At 36.7% G+C, this 19,192-nt stretch overlaps 4 protein-coding genes and 1 pseudogene across 5 annotated transcripts; 4 read left to right on the forward strand and 1 right to left on the reverse strand.

Annotated features, from left to right (window-relative positions):
• Nucleotides 1-5,167: 5,167 nt before the first annotated feature.
• LOC148172007 (enhancer of split mgamma protein-like) lies at nucleotides 5,168-6,156 on the forward strand. The gene has a single exon (XM_088040974.1). It carries the CDS (start codon nucleotides 5,244-5,246, stop codon nucleotides 5,859-5,861), a length of 618 nt encoding a protein of 205 aa, XP_087897100.1. The 5' UTR covers nucleotides 5,168-5,243; the 3' UTR covers nucleotides 5,862-6,156.
• A 187-nt stretch (nucleotides 6,157-6,343) lies between these two features.
• LOC148172008 (pickpocket protein 28-like) lies at nucleotides 6,344-8,833 on the forward strand (annotated as a pseudogene).
• A 120-nt stretch (nucleotides 8,834-8,953) lies between these two features.
• On the forward strand, nucleotides 8,954-12,547 carry LOC148172009 (pickpocket protein 28-like). Of its 2 annotated transcripts, XM_088040693.1 has the most exons (7): nucleotides 8,954-9,132; nucleotides 9,169-9,411; nucleotides 11,109-11,357; nucleotides 11,402-11,600; nucleotides 11,634-11,904; nucleotides 11,953-12,012; nucleotides 12,055-12,547. In XM_088040693.1, exons 1-7 carry the CDS (start codon nucleotides 8,966-8,968, stop codon nucleotides 12,459-12,461), a joined length of 1,596 nt encoding a protein of 531 aa, XP_087896819.1. In that variant the 5' UTR covers nucleotides 8,954-8,965; the 3' UTR covers nucleotides 12,462-12,547. The 2 variants fall into 2 exon arrangements, with proteins under 2 accessions (XP_087896819.1, XP_087896818.1); XM_088040692.1 differs by having other exon boundaries at nucleotides 11,953-12,547.
• LOC148172010 (pickpocket protein 28-like) lies at nucleotides 12,496-14,144 on the reverse strand. Its single transcript, XM_088042392.1, has 7 exons — nucleotides 14,038-14,144; nucleotides 13,634-13,984; nucleotides 13,413-13,587; nucleotides 13,095-13,365; nucleotides 12,827-13,043; nucleotides 12,565-12,776; nucleotides 12,496-12,521 (listed from the first exon to the last, which is right to left on the reverse strand). The coding sequence occupies exons 1-7, from the start codon at nucleotides 14,142-14,144 to the stop codon at nucleotides 12,496-12,498; spliced, it is 1,359 nt and encodes a 452-aa protein (XP_087898518.1).
• A 1,344-nt stretch (nucleotides 14,145-15,488) lies between these two features.
• Nucleotides 15,489-18,136, forward strand: LOC148172011 (pickpocket protein 28-like). The gene is made up of 7 exons (XM_088040694.1): nucleotides 15,489-16,064; nucleotides 16,112-16,357; nucleotides 16,407-16,649; nucleotides 16,686-16,881; nucleotides 16,928-17,201; nucleotides 17,247-17,448; nucleotides 17,496-18,136. Exons 1-7 carry the CDS (start codon nucleotides 15,940-15,942, stop codon nucleotides 17,692-17,694), a joined length of 1,485 nt encoding a protein of 494 aa, XP_087896820.1. The 5' UTR covers nucleotides 15,489-15,939; the 3' UTR covers nucleotides 17,695-18,136.
• Nucleotides 18,137-19,192: the final 1,056 nt, after the last annotated feature.

Consider the following 19,192-nt stretch of genomic DNA (forward strand, 5'->3'; position numbering starts at 1 on the left):
GTTATCGCCCGCATGTGTGTTCATGAAAACAATTTCTTCCAATTATCAAGAATCCGAAAAAAACGCATCAAACAGGTACATTTCATTTTTTTCTGGTGCTTGATGATGACATTTGCATAATCAACTGAAACGTTGACACGGTTCGAGATACTTTAATCATATGTGGGAAAATCCGCAGATGCGCATGTGGTTCGAGATTATGCAGTTCGAGCTTAATTAAAAAAGAACGAAAAAATTAATATTCCCGGTTGGTTTTTTGTCGTTTTTCGCCGGTCCCACTTTCACGCGTGGAAATGCAGGGGCGGACTCGCAAACAGGATATTTGCTTTCAAAATACTTCCACTGAAAGTAGATAAAGTAATCAGGTCCGGCTATTTGCACACCGACCGTGGGAACGCCGCCGACTTACGACCGACACGTTCCACGCACACGCCCGGAATTTTCGGGAAAAACTCCGCTCGATCCTGCGGTTGAACGCCTCCTCAACCTTAGCATTTCACGAAAAACGAAAATTAGAAAGTCCGCGGAAGTTAAACGTTGCGTCATTTGGTTTTTTCCTGCTGCGAGTTTTTTTTTCGGAAAAAATCCTGCAGAGTGGGCTCGGAATGTGTTCCATGCAAAATGCTAGTTATTCATTTGTTATTATGTGCAGCACGAACTGGTCTGCAGTAAGTAGTAGGCCGTGTAATCATCATTGACTTGCTCACGCTTGTTTTGATGTAGATGTGGGGGGGAAAAAGGGGGCAGCGAACTACCGTGGGAACGTTCGCCTAGCACGTGCGACTCGACTTGTTGAATAGAAGGAGAAAGGACGATTTATTAAGTGGAACGCGACAAAGGAACGGCGAAAGGGCGCGATTTTAGGGGAGGGAGGCTGATTCGCGAGATTAGAACTTCCGCTGGATTTGAGGTTGAGAAATCGGGTTTTAAAAGTCAAGGCGAATTAATGCAGAATTCGCTCAATGATGGTTCTCTTCCATCCACTCGAAGGCCTTGCACTTTTTTACATGTTGGTTAGCCTGATTTCTATCTGTGTTTTGACAGCAGCGCGGTATTTTGACTTGTGACACTTTTTACTAGTTGGTCACATTGCCAACTAGGGATTTTTTGTTTGAAATGTAATAAGAAAAATTAGAACATGATGCAGAATCCAATTGGATTGCCTCAGTTTGCCAACTGAAAGACAAAAAAAGAACCTGTGGATTTCTATCAGTGTTTTGACAGCACCGCGGTATTTCACTTTTTACTAGTTGGTCACATTGCCAACTGGGGATTTTTCGTTTGAAACTGAAGAAAAAAAAATTAGAGCACGATACAGAATCTAATTGAATTGCCTCAGTTTGCCAACTGAAAGACAAAAAAAAGGACCTGTGGATTTCTATCAGTGTTTTGACAGCACCCCGGTATTTGACTTTTTACTAGTTGGTCACATTGCCAACTGGGGATTTTTTGTTTGAAACTGAAGAAAAAAAATTAGAGCACGATACAGAATCTAATTGAATTGCCTCAGTTTGCCAACTGAAAGACAAAAAAAAGGACCTGTGGATTTCTATCAGTGTTTTGACAGCACCGCGGTATTTGACTTTTTACTAGTTGGTCACATTGCCAACTGGGGATTTTTTGTTTGAAACTGAAGAAGAAAAATTAGAGCACGATACAGAATCTAATTGGATTGCCTCAGTTTGCCAACTGAAACACAAAAAAAGAACCTGTGGATTTCTATCAGTGTTTTGACAGCACCGCGGTATTTGACTTTTTACTAGTTGGTCACATTGCCAACTGGGGATTTTTTGTTTGAAACTGAAGAAGAAAAATTAGAGCACGATACAGAATCTAATTGGATTGCCTCAGTTTGCCAACTGAAAGACAAAAAAAAGGACCTGTGGATTTACATCAGTGTTTTGACAGCACCGCGGTATTTCACTTTTTACTAGTTGGTCACATTGCCATCTGAGGATTTTTCGTTTGAAATTTAATAAGAAAAATTATAACATGATGCAGAATCTAATTGGATCGCCTCATTTTGCCAACTGAAAGACAAAAAAGAACCTGTGGATTTCTATCAGTGTTTTGACAGCACCGCGGTATTTGACTTTTTACTAGTTGGTCACATTGCCAACTGGGGATTTTTTGTTTGAAACTGAAGAAGAAAAATTAGAGCACGATACAGAATCTAATTGGATTGCCTCAGTTTGCCAACTGAAAGACAAAAAAAAGGACCTGTGGATTTATATCAGTGTTTTGACAGCACCGCGGTATTTCACTTTTTACTAGTTGGTCACATTGCCATCTGAGGATTTTTTGTTTGAAATTTAATAAGAAAAATTATAACATGATGCAGAATCTAATTGGATCGCCTCATTTTGCCAACTGAAAGACAAAAAAAGAACCTGTGGATTTCTATCAGTGTTTTGACAGCACCGCGGTATTTCACTTTTTACTAGTTGGTCACATTGCCAACTGGGGATTTTTTTGTTTGAAACTGAAGAAGAAAAATTAGAGCACGATACAGAATCTAATTGGATTGCCTCAGTTTGCCAACTGAAAGACAAAAAAAAGGACCTGTGGATTTATATCAGTGTTTTGACAGCACCGCGGTATTTCACTTTTTACTAGTTGGTCACATTGCCATCTGAGGATTTTTCGTTTGAAATTTAATAAGAAAAATTATAACATGATGCAGAATCTAATTGGATCGCCTCATTTTGCCAACTGAAAGACAAAAAAAGAACCTGTGGATTTCTATCAGTGTTTTGACAGCACCGCGGTATTTCACTTTTTACTAGTTGGTCACATTGCCATCTGAGGATTTTTTGTTTGAAATTTAATAAGAAAAATTATAACATGATGCAGAATCTAATTGGATCGCCTCATTTTGCCAACTGAAAGACAAAAAAGAACCTGTGGATTTCTATCAGTGTTTTGACAGCACCGCGGTATTTGACTTTTTACTAGTTGGTCACATTGCCAACTGGGGATTTTTTGTTTGAAACTGAAGAAGAAAAATTAGAGCACGATACAGAATCTAATTGGATTGCCTCAGTTTGCCAACTGAAAGACAAAAAAAAGGACCTGTGGATTTATATCAGTGTTTTGACAGCACCGCGGTATTTCACTTTTTACTAGTTGGTCACATTGCCATCTGAGGATTTTTTGTTTGAAATTTAATAAGAAAAATTATAACATGATGCAGAATCTAATTGGATCGCCTCATTTTGCCAACTGAAAGACAAAAAAAGAACCTGTGGATTTCTATCAGTGTTTTGACAGCACCGCGGTATTTCACTTTTTACTAGTTGGTCACATTGCCAACTGGGGATTTTTTTGTTTGAAACTGAAGAAGAAAAATTAGAGCACGATACAGAATCTAATTGGATTGCCTCAGTTTGCCAACTGAAAGACAAAAAAAAGGACCTGTGGATTTATATCAGTGTTTTGACAGCACCGCGGTATTTCACTTTTTACTAGTTGGTCACATTGCCATCTGAGGATTTTTCGTTTGAAATTTAATAAGAAAAATTATAACATGATGCAGAATCTAATTGGATCGCCTCATTTTGCCAACTGAAAGACAAAAAAAGAACCTGTGGATTTCTATCAGTGTTTTGACAGCACCGCGGTATTTCACTTTTTACTAGTTGGTCACATTGCCAACTGGGGATTTTTTTGTTTGAAACTGAAGAAGAAAAATTAGAGCACGATACAGAATCTAATTGGATTGTCTCATTTTGCCAACTGAAAGCCAAAAAAAGGATCTGTGGATTTCTATCTCTGTTTTGACAGCACCGCGGTATTTCGCTTTTTACTAGTTGGTCACATTGCCAACTGGGGATTTTTTTGTTTGAAACTGAAGAAGAAAAATTAGAGCACGATACAGAATCTAATTGGATTGTCTCATTTTGCCAACTGAAAGCCAAAAAAAGGATCTGTGGATTTCTATCTCTGTTTTGACAGCACCGCGGTATTTCGCTTTTTACTAGTTGGTCACATTGCCAACTGGGGATTTTTTTGTTTGAAATTGAAGAAGAAAAATTAGAACATGATGCAGAATCCAATTGGATTGCCTTATTTTGCCAACTGAAAGACACAAAATGGACATGTGGATTTTGATCTGTGTTTTGACTGCACCGCGGTATTTCATTTTTTACTAGTTGGTCACATTGCTATTTGGGGATTTTTCGTTTGAAATTGAAGAAGAAAAATTAGAGCACGATACAAAATGTAATTGAATTGTCTCATTTTGCCAACTAAAAGATAAAAAAAACCTGTGGATTTCTACCAGTGTTTTGACAGCACCGCGGTATTTCACTTTTTACTAGTTGGTCACATTGCCATCTGGGGGTTTTTCGTTTGAAATTTAATACAACATTAAAATTTGATTCAGAATTCAATTGGATTGACGGATTTTGCCAACTCAAAGACACAAAAAATCTGTGAATTTCTACTTGTGTTTTGACAGCACCGCGGTATTTCACTTTATACTAGTTGGTCACATTGGCAGCTAGGGATTTTTCGTTCAAAATTTAATAAGAATGATTGCCTCTTTTTACCAACAGTAGGACAAAAAAGAATCTGTGGATTTGGACGTGAAAGTTTGGGGAAAATTGAGCCATCTTCACGCCAATTTCCGATTTTTCATGGAAATCCGAGCGTGGGTCACTTTTTCCGGCAAAAAGGTGTGAATATGGAGCAGTGATTTGTCCGAATCACGCTCGGCTTTATGCCTCTTCCGCCGGAAATGAGCATTCCGCAAAAACGGTGATCGTAGAATAAGGTCCGCTCTAATGGTACTTTGATGCTTCACGTCCTCAAGTGGCATTAGCGACACGAAAAATGCATTCCCACGCATCAAGCACTAGAAAAATCAAAGGAAATTCCATAGGGGCAGTGATCAGATAAGCAAAGCGACAAATATAAGATAATTGGTGCCCCAGTCAATAACGCATTTTCCGATCCTCGGCACAAGACAGAGATGAAGAGTGCGGCGTCCACGCACCTCGCACGAGCTGAAAACAAGGCCCTCGGAGCGACGAAGAGGTCTTCGAGAGAGACAAGACGAGGGCAGCTGCACGCGCTGGCTTTGCCACAGGTGGCCTAAGTGTGGGAACGAGCTAGCTTCTGAGTTTCCCACGATCAGAGTTGGGCTTGCGACCAGCGCACACCTGGGCCGCCTATAAAAGCTCGCCCTACCATCTCCCTCTTCATTCAGAGTCTACAACTCGCCTAGTGCAGTGCTCAGTGTTATGTCGTACGAAATGCTATCAGTCGAAGATCCTCAACCCATCTCGCGTACTTACCAGTACCGCAAAGTCATGAAGCCGATGCTCGAGAGGAAGAGAAGAGCTCGCATCAACCGCTGTCTCGATGAGCTCAAAGAACTCATGGTGACGGCGCTGCAAAGCGAAGGGGAAAACGTCTCCAAGTTGGAAAAAGCTGACATCCTAGAGTTGACGGTACGACACCTCCACAAGCTGAGAAGACAACAGAGGCTCTCTGCAAATCCTGTTATCGATGCCGACCGATTCCGGGCTGGGTACACCCATTGTGCTAATGAGGTGTCGAGGTGCTTGGCGTCCATCCCCCACGTGGATGTACAACTTGGTACCAAACTCATGACCCACCTGGGGCTACGTCTCAACGAAATGGACAAAGTGTCGCCTCTAGTGATACAAGTTTCCACACCGTACACACCTCCAGGTTCTCCAATACCTGAGACCACCAATGTGTATTCGATGCCTTTGACACCGGCGTCCTCCACGTCGTCACGAAGAGCACCTTCTCCTGATCAGCCAATGGATTGCACCACGGCGGGGCTACTCAAAGTTGCGCACAAAACTGAAGATGTGTGGAGGCCGTGGTGAACACGCTGTACATATTTTTCATGTCTCACGACGTCTTTCACTTGCTCAATTGCTTTAATATTAAGTTAGAGAGGATGATCTCTTTATAAACAAGCTTTAAATTTGTTAGATTTTGTGATATTTATATAAGTTGGTACCTGTGATTTTGTAAGGCTCTTTCGATACTTGAATCAAAATGTGTGCCTTTAACTCTTAAGATTTTTTATGACCTTGTATTGCAAGCATTACTGTGATACATGTTTGTATTTTTGATATGAAATACTTTGAGAATAAATACGACTGTTACATAAACTTACTTCTGATTTTTATTTGCGCGTAAACACATTTGGCGCCTTTTTTCCGCCAACAGGTGGATGAATCATCGATACGAATCTGGTCCAAGTCCAACAAGATTCTGATTGGAAAACTTCCATCATAGTCCAATAAAGTTGTTGGAAAATTTTCGATTACAGAGACGATCATAAAAACATTTCATAGAACACATGTTTTGTGGTACTTTCGCAACTTTTTATTTGAATAAAAGTACCACCCACAAAAAGGAATCTGTAAAAACTTGCAGGATTATCGACGAGGTGGCGCTTATTTTTTCACAAAAATTAGACTTTTTCAATACAACACTCGTGTATTTTATAAGTAAACTTTTGGACTTTAAATTTATGAAATTTTCACTGACGGAGGCTCCCTCTCACGTTAGGAAAGCTAGTGATTTTAACACACATTTGAATTTTACTCCATAGATGGCGCTATAAAAACTGCAATTGCGCAGATTTCTGTAAAACGAATTAAAAATTCCTGTAAAATGAAGGGTGAGGAATTGATTTGTTTTCGCAAAAAGAATACAATTTCAAATAATTAAAATTTAGGTGCGAGTTCTAAAATATGAAAACTAGAGTCTGAATTATCCAATTTTTTCAGTTATTTATTTCAATTCTAAAACTCTGTCAGTGATTCAAAAAAACTATAAATTCTCCATGGAAAGTAAATTAAAAATGATTAGGTAATCCCTCAATACAATGCCGCCAACCTATTAATAGCAAAATTAGCGAACTAAAATAAATCAAGCCAAGCTGAGTCAAAATAATCGAACTAAGAAGATCTCCAAATACTTCAAAGAATATTGTGCGTCTTCTAGCATCCACGGAGTTAAATGCTTTGGAGAAAACAGATCAACCTGCGAAAAGTAAATAAATAAAAAATCCCTAAACAAACTACCAAAATATAATTTCAGAGTGTGGTGGGTGCTTTTATTTACATTATGTTTATCAGGATGTTCTTTCATGATTTACAAAATCTACGAAAAATACGAGACGAGTCCTGTTATTGTCAGTTTTGCCACGAAAGAGACACCCATTTATAACATTCCGTTTCCTGCTGTAACTATTTGTCCGGAAGTCAAAGCGGAGAGGAAGAAATTTAACATGAGTGCAGTCGTTCAGAAGAACCAAATTGGAGAAAAATTGACGAGTCTAGAGTAAGTAGAGGAGCAAAACTGAAGAATAATTTCACGTTTTTTTAGAAAGAGAGTTTTTCCACACGTGTCAACAATCTGTGAAGAGTTTTTTGAGGAGTTGGTGGATAACAGCGAAGATAGCGACATCTTCGCCGCTTTGGACGAGGTAAGAACTCGCTAGTAACACTCCTTCAAGATTTTCTTGTAGATCAAACCCGACTTCCTCGCCTTCCGTTGTAGATTCCTCGGGAAAGACTACGATTGTGAAGACATCCTCACCCCCGTTTTTACCGACGAAGGAATCTGCTACTCTTTCAACATCTTAGACCGCGGCACATTTACAACGACTTCATGTAAGTGTTAAAAAAACCTCAACTTTCCTTCAATTAACCGATTCAGTTACCACTACAAAAATTATCACAAAGTGGACAAAGACATCCGTGCGTGGAACATGGAGGATGGTTACCTGGTGGACTTCCCCGAGGTTTACCCCAGACGAGCTTTCTTCGCCGGAGCGACAAATGGTTTGGTTTTGCATCTAGGTACCCAAAATGACGATTTAGATTTCACGTGTAACACCATCCAGGGGTTCAAGGTTGTTCTTCATTCTCCTGTTAGAATCCCGCGGTTAAAACAGGATTTCTTCCGTGTTCCTTTGAATCACGCCGTGCTTGCGGTGGTCCATCCCGTCGTGGTGACGACGTCTCAAGCTGTGAAACGCTACGATGCGAAGAAGCGGGATTGTTATTTTCCTTCGGAGCGAAAATTGAAGTATTTCAGGACGTATTCGCAGCAGAACTGTCATTTGGAATGTTTGACCGCGGCGATGTTAAACCGCTGCAACTGCGTCGGATTCTTCATGCCGAGTATGTTCCCTCAGGATTATCCCAATCTCAATACTTTTTCCAGGAGATAACACTACGAAAATCTGCGACTCCACAAGACAGGAGTGCATGAAGCAATCTGAAAGAATGCTACAGATAGAAACGGATTTTACCAATTCTGTGGGGTGTAATTGTCGGCCGATTTGTACAGATTTGAGCTACAATGCGGAGACTTCGCAGACGCAATGGAATTGGAAAACAACTGAAGACGAAAAGTGAGAGTCTCTGTTTTGTTACCAGTAACTATGAGTCTTTTCCAGGCTACACGTATCCAGTTTGACTCTCTACTTCAAGTTCAATCATTTTATAGCCTCAGAGAGACAGGAGTTGTACGGTCCGGCGGATTTTGTGGCAAATTTTGGGGGGCTTCTGGGACTCTTCACTGGGTTTTCTATCTTGTCGATGATGGAAATCATTTATTTCTGCAGTGTGAGGATTTGGTGCAACAGGAGATTGCATGGAAACTGGGCTGGCAGTTAGACGTATTGTTGGTTGCGTATACAACATATTTTTTTATTTGAATTATTGATAAACAATCAGACTTTGCGTGTAATAGAAATAAACAAAACGTAAAATAGAGCGTGTTTTTGTTTCCCACAGGAAATGTCGTTCTAGCGCTTTTAATTAAAAAATTATAAAATAGAAATGGTGGATGCGCCGGTTCATTTAAGTAATTACGTAATTGTAGTGACCTATTTTATCTCTTATTCCCACGGGACTGTCACGCAACACGCCCGTTCTTTCCCCCAAAACCTGTTAATAGTCCCGAAATGTTGGACGACTTCGTCAGCGTCGATTTGCAGTTCCCGTCCACCTGTCCACCCTCTCAACCCCCAAGTATGTTATCCAAAGCCACCACTTACTTCCGGGAGTACTGTGAGGCTACCAGCATCCACGGCTTTCGGTATTTTGGGGAGAAACGAACTCTTTGTGAAAAGTAAGTCTAAATTAAACGTAACACTAATTCCCTCAGGATCTTTTGGTTTGTGGTCTTCATCATCTGTTTGATTCTCTGCGCGGTTTTCATTCTCTCAGTGTATGAAAAGTGGGACCAGAGCCCTGTTATTGTTACTTTTGCTACTAAAGGAAAGCCGATTTCTGATATTCCGTTTCCGGCAGTGACGGTTTGCTCCGAGGCGAAAGTTAAAAAAGAGGTTTTGGATTATCGGGATGTTTTTAACAGGAAGAAGAACGGGGAAGTTTTGAGCTCGCAAGAGTGAGTATAACTTTGTATTCATATTTTTAAAAAGTTTTCGGATCTACAATTTTCAGAAACATGTTGAAACTAATTAAATCCTGAAATTTCACTGTTATAACGTAAAAAGTACCAGAATTACAAATTTTTATTTAAAAAAAAATACTACGACTATATTTTTAATTCGTTTACAAAAAATTTTTAAGACTCCGTTTTACACTACAACTTTCCATTTTGGTGGAGTTAAAACACTTGTCAAAATTAATAACATTCCTAAATTTTGTTGTTATAATATGAAAATTACCTGAATTCAAATTTTTATTTTAAAAAATTTGAAATTTTTTGTTCGTCCACTAAATAAAAATTTCTAAAATCTGTGTTTTTTGCACTACGAGTCTCCAATTTGGTGGAGTTACTACTTGTGTTAAAAATAATAAAATCTCCAAATTTCATTGTCATCGTGCGAAAATTACCAAAATTACAAATTTGTATTAAAAAAAATTTGTTGACTAAATAAAAATTTCTAAAATCTGTGTTTTCTGCACTACCATTTTCCAATTTGGTGAAGTTACTACTTGTGCTAAAATTAATGAAACCCCCAAATTTCGTTCTCAAAGTGTAAAAATTACCAAAATTACAAATTTTTATTTAAAAACAATAAAATTCCTAGTTTGTTGACTAAATAAAAATTTCTAGAATCTGTGTTTTTGCCACATTTTCCCATTTGGTGGAATTAGAACTTGTGTTAAAAATAATAAAATTTCCAAATTTCATTGTCATCTTGTTAAAATTACTAAAATGACAAATTTTTATTTAAAAAAAATGAAAATGAAATTCTTAGTTTCTTGACTAAATAAAAATTTCTAAAATCAGTGTTTTTTGCACTACCATTTTCCAATTTGGTGAAGTTACTACTTGTGCTAAAAATAATAAAACCCCCAAATTTCGTTCTCATAGTGTAAAAATTACCAAAATTACAAATTTTTATTTAAAAAAAAATAAAATTCCTAGTTTGTTAACTAAATAAAAATGTCTAGAATCTGTGTTTTTGGCACTACCATTTTCCAATTTGGTGGAATTAGAACTTGTGTTAAAAATAATAAAATCTCCAAATTTCATTGTCATCTTGTTAAAATTACTAAAATGACAAATTTTTATTTAAAAAAAATGAAATTCTTAGTTTCTTGACTAAATAAAAATTTCTAAAATCAGTGTTTTTTGCACTACCATTTTACAATTTAGTGGAGTTACTACTTGTGTTAAAAATAATAAAATACCCAAATTTTATTGCCATAGTATGGAAATTACCTGAATTATAAATTTTTATTTAAAAAAACTGAAATTTTTTGTTTGTCCTCTAAATAAAAAATTCTAAAATCTGTGTTTTTTGCACTACAATTTTCTTATTGGATAAAGTTACTACTTGTGCCAAAAGTAATAAAATCCTGAAATTTCATTATCGTAGTGTAAAAATTACTAAAATTACAAATTTTTATTAAAAAAAAAAATGAAATTCTTAATTCTTTGACTAAATAAAAATTCTAAAATCTGTGTTTTTTGCCTTCTTTTTTCAAATTAGTGGAGTTACTACTTGTGCTGAATGAAATAAAATCCTCAAATTTCATTGTCGTTTTAAAAAATTTATTGAACTTTTAATTTTTAAAAACCTGCGATTTGAAAAGACGTATCAAGCAACTAATTTTTATAAATATAAATAGAGAGAATTTTCTTGGAACTCTGGCATACATCTGCAACTACCGCGAAGATTTCAACTACTCTTCCGTTTCCTCCAATTCAAATTTCTTGGACACGCTACACGAAGTTACCCCTCAGTTTTCCGTAATTAACTGCAAGTACATGGGAAACACCTACCCCTGTGAGGAACTCTTCACCCCCATAGTCACCGATGAGGGTTTCTGCTACACTTTCAACATGCTGGATCGTACAGAAATCTACAACGACAACGTGTAAGTCTCTTCATTGTTAAAAACTCCAAATCCACGTTTTGTAGCGTTCATTATTTGAATTTCCACCATGTCAACAAGACCTCGGATATGTGGAGCATGGAAGACGGTTACAAAGAGGAGGCTCAAATTGAAACTTATCCAAAACGCGCTCTCTTACCAGGAGCCCGCCATGGCCTCGAATTCGAACTAACAACAGAAAACGAACTGGATAAGTTTTGTCGGGGCTCAGTTCAAGGCTATAGGGTGAGTTTGAAGAATTTTAGTCTTAGTTTTTAGCTGTTGTTTCACGCTCCCATGAGGTTACCACGACCGAGTCAGGAGTATATTAGAGTACCGTATGACAGAGCGCTGAGTGCTACTATTAGTCCGAGCCAGATTATGACTTCGGAGGCTGTTAAAAATTACCCGGCACAGAAAAGACAGTGCTATTTTCCTCTGGAGAAAAAACTCAGGTACTTTAGGACGTACAGTAAATCTAACTGCAACACCGAGTGCTTGACTAACTTCACGCTGAAGTACTGCCAGTGTGTTCTTTTCTACATGCCAAGTACGGGTACGTGGTGACCTGGTGACCATTGACCACATCTTCTTGTAGGGGAAAACAATACGAGGATTTGCACCGCCGCAGATTACGATTGCACCCAAGAAGCTGAGGGTAAGTCCACACTCATCCCACCACCATCTCAAAGTGTTTTAGTTGAACTTCAAAATCTTCGTTTGTACAACCGCATCGTCCTCAAGCGAAAGAACGCCTCTCTTTATATCAAAGAACACATTTGTCACTGCCTCCCGATGTGCAGCGACATCGAGTACAAAGTGGGGTCGTCACAAACCCTCTGGCACTGGTACGAAGAACTCGACAGTGAAGAGAATTCAATACGTCATGGGTCCAAAGTTAGAGCTTACTTCCTCAAGGGCGATTTCATCGGTTCTGATCGAAATGTGTTGTACGGCCCCACAGACTTCCTGGCGAATTTCGGGGGGCTCCTGGGGCTCTTCACCGGATTTTCGGTGCTGTCACTAATGGAAATTTTGTACTTCTTGAGCGTGCGTCTCTTGTGTAATGTTAGATTGTTTGGCAGTTGGGCTGGAGAGCTAGTTTAACGAATCAATCGCAAATTTGTCAACACGTCTGAAATTAGCGCCTGGCAGAGTTCCAACAAACTGATTAAAAGACATGAAATTAGCAACAGATTTATTTATTTACCCGTCCATTTTCCGTACAATTTTATATTGCAACAAACTCGCACTGTTAGAAAATAAATAATCTCCATGAAGGACAAAATAGAAAATCCTGTAAACAGACTTAAGAGTCCCCCAAAGTTGGCCAAGAAGTCCGTGGGGCCGTAGAGCTCATTTCGTTCCGAAGTAATAAAATGATTGAACTTGAAGTAGACAGTCAAGCTCGATAAATGAGTGCTAAAACAAACCACAGATATAAAGAAGACTGTCTTAGTTCTTAGTCGTACTTATTCCTCTCAATCTTCTCTTTGTTCCAATTCCAGCTCGTCTGTGACGACTCCGTGTGGTACGTCAGATCGGTGCACAGCGGCATGCAGTCACAAGCAGCCCCAATCTCCCTCTTCCTTTCAAACTTGTAATGAATTTCCTCAGTTTGTAAAATAATGTCTGCGTTCTTCACACACTCGTCATCTCCGTTGGTGCAAATCCTCGTCGTCTTCTCTTCTACAACGTTCTGGTAAAGTAAATCACCACCAAAATAGTCGATAATCATACTTGGCATAAAGAAGCTGACACATCCACACCTCTGAAGAGTAAAATTCGCCAAACACTCCAACTGACAGTTCAACTGACTGTAACTCTGAAAGAATTTCAGTTTGCGCTCAAAGTGAAAACAACAATCTCTTTTTTTAGTTGGGTACTTCTTCACGGCTTCAGAGGTATTGATCATGACCGGTTTGACCGCCGTCACCACCGCCTCGTCTAGTGGTACTCGAAAGTACTCTTGTTGGAGTCGTGGAAGCCGCATCGGCGTGTGGAGAATCACCTCAAAATAAATAATTACTTTAAGAAGATAGTACTACACTATGGTACTCTGTTGCCTTGGATTGGTTTGTCTTTAGGGGACGATAACAACACTATTAAACCGTTGGAGGCGCCAGATAAAAGAGCCCTCCGTGGGTACGTGTCTTTGGAATCATTCAAGTACCCCTCGATGGTCCACGTGAGAGACTTCTCAGTAGCTGAGTGGTACCCTTTGTATTGGTCACTGAAACGGCGATGTTAGTTTGTGGATTTGAATGTGTAGGGTTTACACCAAGGGGGTGAAGATTTGACTGTGGTCTAGGAGGTTAAAAGAATAGCACACTCCTTCGTCTGTTATAACAGGGAGGAAGATGTCGCTGCAGTTAAGTGGTGTCCCCATAAACATGCAAGGATAGACATGATCCAAAAAACTCTTCTTCTTCAAGGTTTGCTCAAAATCTTGCTTCTTTGTTTTAGTCTCGGGACAAATAGTAACGGCAGGAAACGGGATGTTATAAATTGGCGTTTCTTTCGTGGCAAAACTTACAATAACTGGACTCTTTTCGAATTTTTGGTAGATTGAGAAAATCATGAAAGAGCACCCGCAGAGACACGCTCCAAAAATGACAGCCCACCATAGTCTTAAATAAATAAAAGTCTCATTACAATGGTGTTGGTAAGTTTATATAACTACCTCTCAAAAACCGAGCGTTCTTCGCCAAAGTACTTGAAACCGTGGATGCTGGTGGACTCACAATACTCCTTGAAGTAGCCACCACAAGTTGTCTTACGAGAAGACATGGTAATTACTGGTTGGTCGTAAAGAACTCATCGCTTTTATGCTCTGAATGTTTATCGTGGCAAAAATAGGTCGTAAGGAAATGGAGGAAGAACGATGAAGTTTTATTGTAGTCAGTTGATAAAAATTGATGAATCAGAAAAAGCGTTTTTCAAGAATTTAACTAAAATAATAAATACGGTTGGTTTAACGAGGTGTTTAATAAATTATATCTGGCGCACTGCCAAGAACAAGTAACGAATTAATTTTGTTATTGAGGTTTTCAGTTTTTGGGGGAAAATTATAGAAGTATAAACTTTGTGAATTATTTCTCTTATCTGGCCCTCGGTAACTGTGAGACTAATTCTTGAAAATTTAATTTTGCATGTTGTCGAAATTAAATAGAGCCAAGCTAAGACATACTATGAAGACTTGTTCTATCTTTAGATGCAATATTAAAATATTAAAATAATAACATAATAAGGTCGTAAATGTTAAATTCGTCTTGAAAATAAAAACATATTTTCTAAAATCCGCCCCTGTCGCTTAAAAAATTTGGGTTTTCAGACAAATAATAAGCAAGTCAAAAATAGTTTTAATTTTTTCAAATTTTATTGCCCTAGCATTAAAACTACCAAAATTACACGTAAGATAAAAAATATTAGGTCTACAAAATAAAAATTTATGAAATCCGTTTCTGTTCTCTAAAAAATTTGAAATTTTTGACAGACAATAAACAAGTCAAAAACAGTAATCTGGCTCAATTGCATTGTCGTAATGTCAAAACTACCAACACTATACGTCCGAATTTAAAATATTGGAAATTTTTGATCCGTCTAGAAAATGAAAATTTCTAAAATTCGTCCCTGTTGCTCAAAAAATTTTGGATTTGGAGAATACAATGAACATGCCAAAAATAGTAATCTCTCCAAATTTCATTCTTTTATCATCAAAACTACTAAATACAAATTTCTAAAATCCCTCCCTGTCGCTCAAAAAATTTGGGATTTTAGACGAATACTACACATTTCAAAAGTAGTAATCTCTTCAAATTTCATTGCTTTAGTGTTAAAACTATAAGAATTATACCTCCGAATAGAAAATATTGAAAATTTTTAATTCGTCTTCAAAATAAAAATTTCTAAACGGTTGCTGTAGCTTAAAAAAATTTTGATTTAAAGCATACAATAAACATGCCAAAAATAGTAAAAAAATTACCAAAATTACACGTCCGAGTGAAAAAAATTGGAAATTTTTCTTCAAAACAAAAATTTCTAAACTCTGTTTCTGTTATTCAAAAAAATTGGAATTTGAAACAGACAGTCAACTAGTCAAAAATAGTGATCGCTCTAAATTTCATTGTTTTAGCGTCAAAACTACCAAAATTACAAGTCCGAATAAATAAATAAAAAATTTTGGCTTGTCTTGAAAACTAAAATTTTTATAATCCGTTCCTGTTGCTCAAAAAATTTTACATTTGGAGCAGAAAATAAACAAGTCAAAAAAAGCAACATCTCCAAATTTCATTGCGCTACCATCAAAACATCCTCTTATCCGCCTCTAGGTACCTGTAAGACTTTCCAAGAAAATTCAAATTGAAAATCTGTCTGTCGTCGAGTAGTTTCAGTAAATAGAATATGAGAAAAATAATAAATGCGATTGGTTCTACGAATTACAACAAAAACACTTTTAGAAATGAAGTAAACAACAATAAATGGCACTAACACGCATCCATTAATTTTTAATTTCAACCTTCATTAAATACACATATCAAACTTAATTAATCACAAAACTGTCACACTTAAACGCACTTCCAAAATGCGAGTTCAACCTTTCCCACCCCCAAAAATCTCCGATATTATTAAAGGCTACTTTCGCACTTATTGCAGCATTTCTAATATACACGGTGTCCCCTATCTAGTTTCAAAATCAAGAACTGAAAGGTGTAATACTTGGAATCTTTGAATTCTGTTTTAAGTAGACATTTCAGAGTTGTGTGGGCCGTTTTATTAACAATTTCCATCGTTTTCTGCATCTTCATGATTTCGAAAATCTGGGAAAAGTACGAAAGAGATCCAATCGTGATAAGTTTTGGAACTAGAGATTTTTCCATTCATCAAGTACCGTTTCCTGCGGTTACGATTTGTCCAGAAACGCAGTGTTCGGACTACAAGTTTAACTACAGCAGCGTTTATTATCAATTCTATGAGGATCCGACAGTGGTGTTAAATGAAGAGTGAGAAAGTATTCACATGACTGCTGATGGAGTTATTGAAATTTTATAGTTTCAAGAAATTTTCTTATCTGGAAATGGTGTGCAATAAAGATAAAGATGAGTTTTTAACCAGTGAGAAAACCATAGAAGATGACTTCTTCACACTTCTGGGAGAAGTGCAATATGACTGTGAAATTACCTGTCTGTTTCTTGGGGTTTCCTGTAAACAGTACATAAATCCCATCATTACAGAATATGGCATTTGCTACTCCTTCAATATTCTGAAGAAGGACGATATCTTCAGAGACGACGTGTAAGTAATAAAATGAACCTTTTTTTATTGTTTTAGAATCTTTTTCCATATATCTGAGAACGCCAGCACTAGTGTCTTCAAGACAGATATAGGCTACAATGACAATACTGATGCCTTTGTCTATCCCCTAAGAGCACACAAAGGGGGTGTGGACGAATCTTTGTTCTTCGATTTTTTAACCGAAATTCCCGACAGGACTTCGCGGTGCAACTCAGACTTTGAAGGCTTTAGTGTAATTTTCTTCTTTTTTACTAGTGTTACTACATGTAAGTTTGCAGATTTTCATTCATAGTCCTTTGGAAATCCCCCGTTCTCCAGACCATTACATTACCAACATCCCTGATAATAAAAGACTTGTGGTGAAAGTCGAACCCGAAGTAACAATGACATCTCAAGAAGTCAAAAACTTCAACGCTGATAAAAGAAAGTGTTACTTAGGCCACGAGCGCGCGTTGAAATTCTTCAGGTACTACACGCAAAACAATTGCGAATTGGAGTGTGTGGCTAACTTCACTCTTAGAAAATGTGATTGTATTCCGTTTTACTTACCCCGTAAGTTACTTTTCATTATTTTCTTATTCAACATAGAGACGTTAGGAATGAAAGGTGATAAGATCTGTGGCAGCGGCAACGCGAACTGTGTTTCTGATGCCAAAAACGAGATAATAAAAGACGAATTGATTAAAGAAATCACCTACAAAAAAACTGAATGCGATTGCCGCCCTTCTTGTACTAACTTGCAGTACAAGTCTGACAGTTCACTTCTCGTGATGAATTTGAAAAATGATCCTGAAAGAAGGTTTGGGGGTTGTCTTTGTTATTTCTTTAGTTTATTGAGGATTTTAGTTGGAATAATCCATCAGCGACAATTTTGTTTAAAAGCAAGCAGTTTATGATCGTTGAGAGGAGAGAGTTGTATGGAGTCTTTGACTTCATATCGAATTTTGGAGGACTTTTGGGGCTGTTTCTTGGATTCTCTTTAATATCTTTGATAGAGATTGTGTACTTCTGTGTTTGGAGGGTGTTATTCAATAAGAAGACCTAAAGATTAAGTTCTAATAAAAATAATAATAAATGTTTTCGTTCTACAAAAGAATTTGACAAAAATATTGGAGTACTAGTCAACAAATTTAGGAATTGCTGGCTGCTACTGAAAACTTTAATGGGTCATAACTCAGTTATTTGTTGACGTACGTAAAAAACGAAGACAGTTTTGAATTTGAATTCTGCGTGAAATTTAACAACTTAAATTTACTTTACAAATAAATAAAATATTAATCAAAATCTGTTTTCAAGTCTTTTTGGAGTGATTTTCAACTTTTTTCAGGAGAATTTATTTAATACTGTTGAGTTATACATCAATTGCAAAAAAACAGCTTGAGATCTATCAACTACATAAATCTCAAATTGCTAGGTCAAATAATTTAGGGGTGACGATCAAAAAAACAAAAAAGTAAAATTTTTTATCGTTTGCTATCCGAAAATTTAATCAGTCATAACTTTTTGTTTGTTGTCGTACTTGGATTGTGAGTACGAATTTAAAATCTGAGTAAAATTGTGCGTAAAATGAGTACTAATAATTTTTTTTCTAAAGTGGAATGGCCTCCTGTTTAAGAATCTGAAGTCCGTTTCGCGCCATCAAGTCCGGATTCAGAGATATTCTTAATAAATTAGGTTTTTAGGTTCTACTGTACAAAAATTAATTTTCTTTAGTTTTTGCACTACGAGTCTCCAATTTGGTGGAGTTACTACTTGTGTTAAAAATAATAAAATCTCCAAATTTCATTGTCATCGTGCGAAAATTACCAAAATTACAAAATTGTATTAAAAAAAATTTGTTGACTAAATAAAAATTTCTAAAATCTGTGTTTTCTGCACTACCATTTTCCAATTTGGTGAAGTTACTACTTGTGCTAAAATTAATAAAACCCCCAAATTTCGTTCTCAAAGTGTAAAAACTACCAAAATTACAAATTTTTATTTAAAAACAATAAAATTCCTAGTTTGTTGACTAAATAAAAATTTCTAGAATCTGTGTTTTTGGCACATTTTCCCATTTGGTGGAATTAGAACTTGTGTTAAAAATAATAAAATCTCCAAATTTCATTGTCATCTTGTAAAAACTACTAAAATGACAAATTTTTATTTAAAAAAAAAATGAAATTCTTAGTTTCTTGACTAAATAAAAATTTCTAATATCTGTGTTTTTTGCACTACCATTTTACAATTTAGTGGAGTTACCTACTACTTGTGTTAAAAATAATAAAATCCCCAAATTTTATTGCCATAGTACGGAAATTACCTGAATTATAAATTTTTATTTAAAAAAAAACTGAAATTTTTTGTTTGTCCTCTAAATAAAAAATACTAAAATCTGTGTTTTTTGCATTACCATTTTCTCATTGGATAACGTTACTACTTGTGTCAAAAGTAATAAAATCCCCAAATTTCATTATCGTAGTGTGAAAATTACCAAAACTACAAATTTTTATTTAAAAAAATGAAATTCTTAATTCTTTGACTAAATAAAAATTCTAAATCTG

This window comes from Gnatocerus cornutus, chromosome 7 (genome assembly GCF_029298725.1).
Source record: "Gnatocerus cornutus isolate USDA-ARS CGAHR chromosome 7, icGnaCorn1.1, whole genome shotgun sequence".
NCBI classification, from domain to species: Eukaryota; Metazoa; Arthropoda; class Insecta; order Coleoptera; family Tenebrionidae; genus Gnatocerus; species Gnatocerus cornutus.

Coding starts and splice junctions, on each gene's coding strand:
- LOC148172007 (XM_088040974.1), top strand. CDS start 5,244: ATGTCGTACGAAATGCTATCAGTCGAAGATCCTCAACCCATCTCGCGT.
- LOC148172009 (XM_088040692.1), top strand. CDS start 8,966: ATGTTGGACGACTTCGTCAGCGTCGATTTGCAGTTCCCGTCCACCTGT. Junction 9,133..9,168: donor AAACGAACTCTTTGTGAAAA/GTAAGTCTAAAT, acceptor TAATTCCCTCAG/GATCTTTTGGTTTGTGGTCT. Junction 11,905..11,952: donor TGTTCTTTTCTACATGCCAA/GTACGGGTACGT, acceptor ATCTTCTTGTAG/GGGAAAACAATACGAGGATT.
- LOC148172010 (XM_088042392.1), bottom strand. CDS start 14,144: ATGTCTTCTCGTAAGACAACTTGTGGTGGCTACTTCAAGGAGTATTGT. Junction 13,366..13,412: donor AACCAATCCAAGGCAACAGA/GTACCATAGTGT, acceptor ATTTATTTTGAG/GTGATTCTCCACACGCCGAT. Junction 13,044..13,094: donor TGTCAGCTTCTTTATGCCAA/GTATGATTATCG, acceptor AGAACGTTGTAG/AAGAGAAGACGACGAGGATT.
- LOC148172011 (XM_088040694.1), top strand. CDS start 15,940: ATGCGAGTTCAACCTTTCCCACCCCCAAAAATCTCCGATATTATTAAA. Junction 16,065..16,111: donor TCAAAATCAAGAACTGAAAG/GTGTAATACTTG, acceptor TAGACATTTCAG/AGTTGTGTGGGCCGTTTTAT. Junction 16,882..16,927: donor CAGACTTTGAAGGCTTTAGT/GTAATTTTCTTC, acceptor GTAAGTTTGCAG/ATTTTCATTCATAGTCCTTT.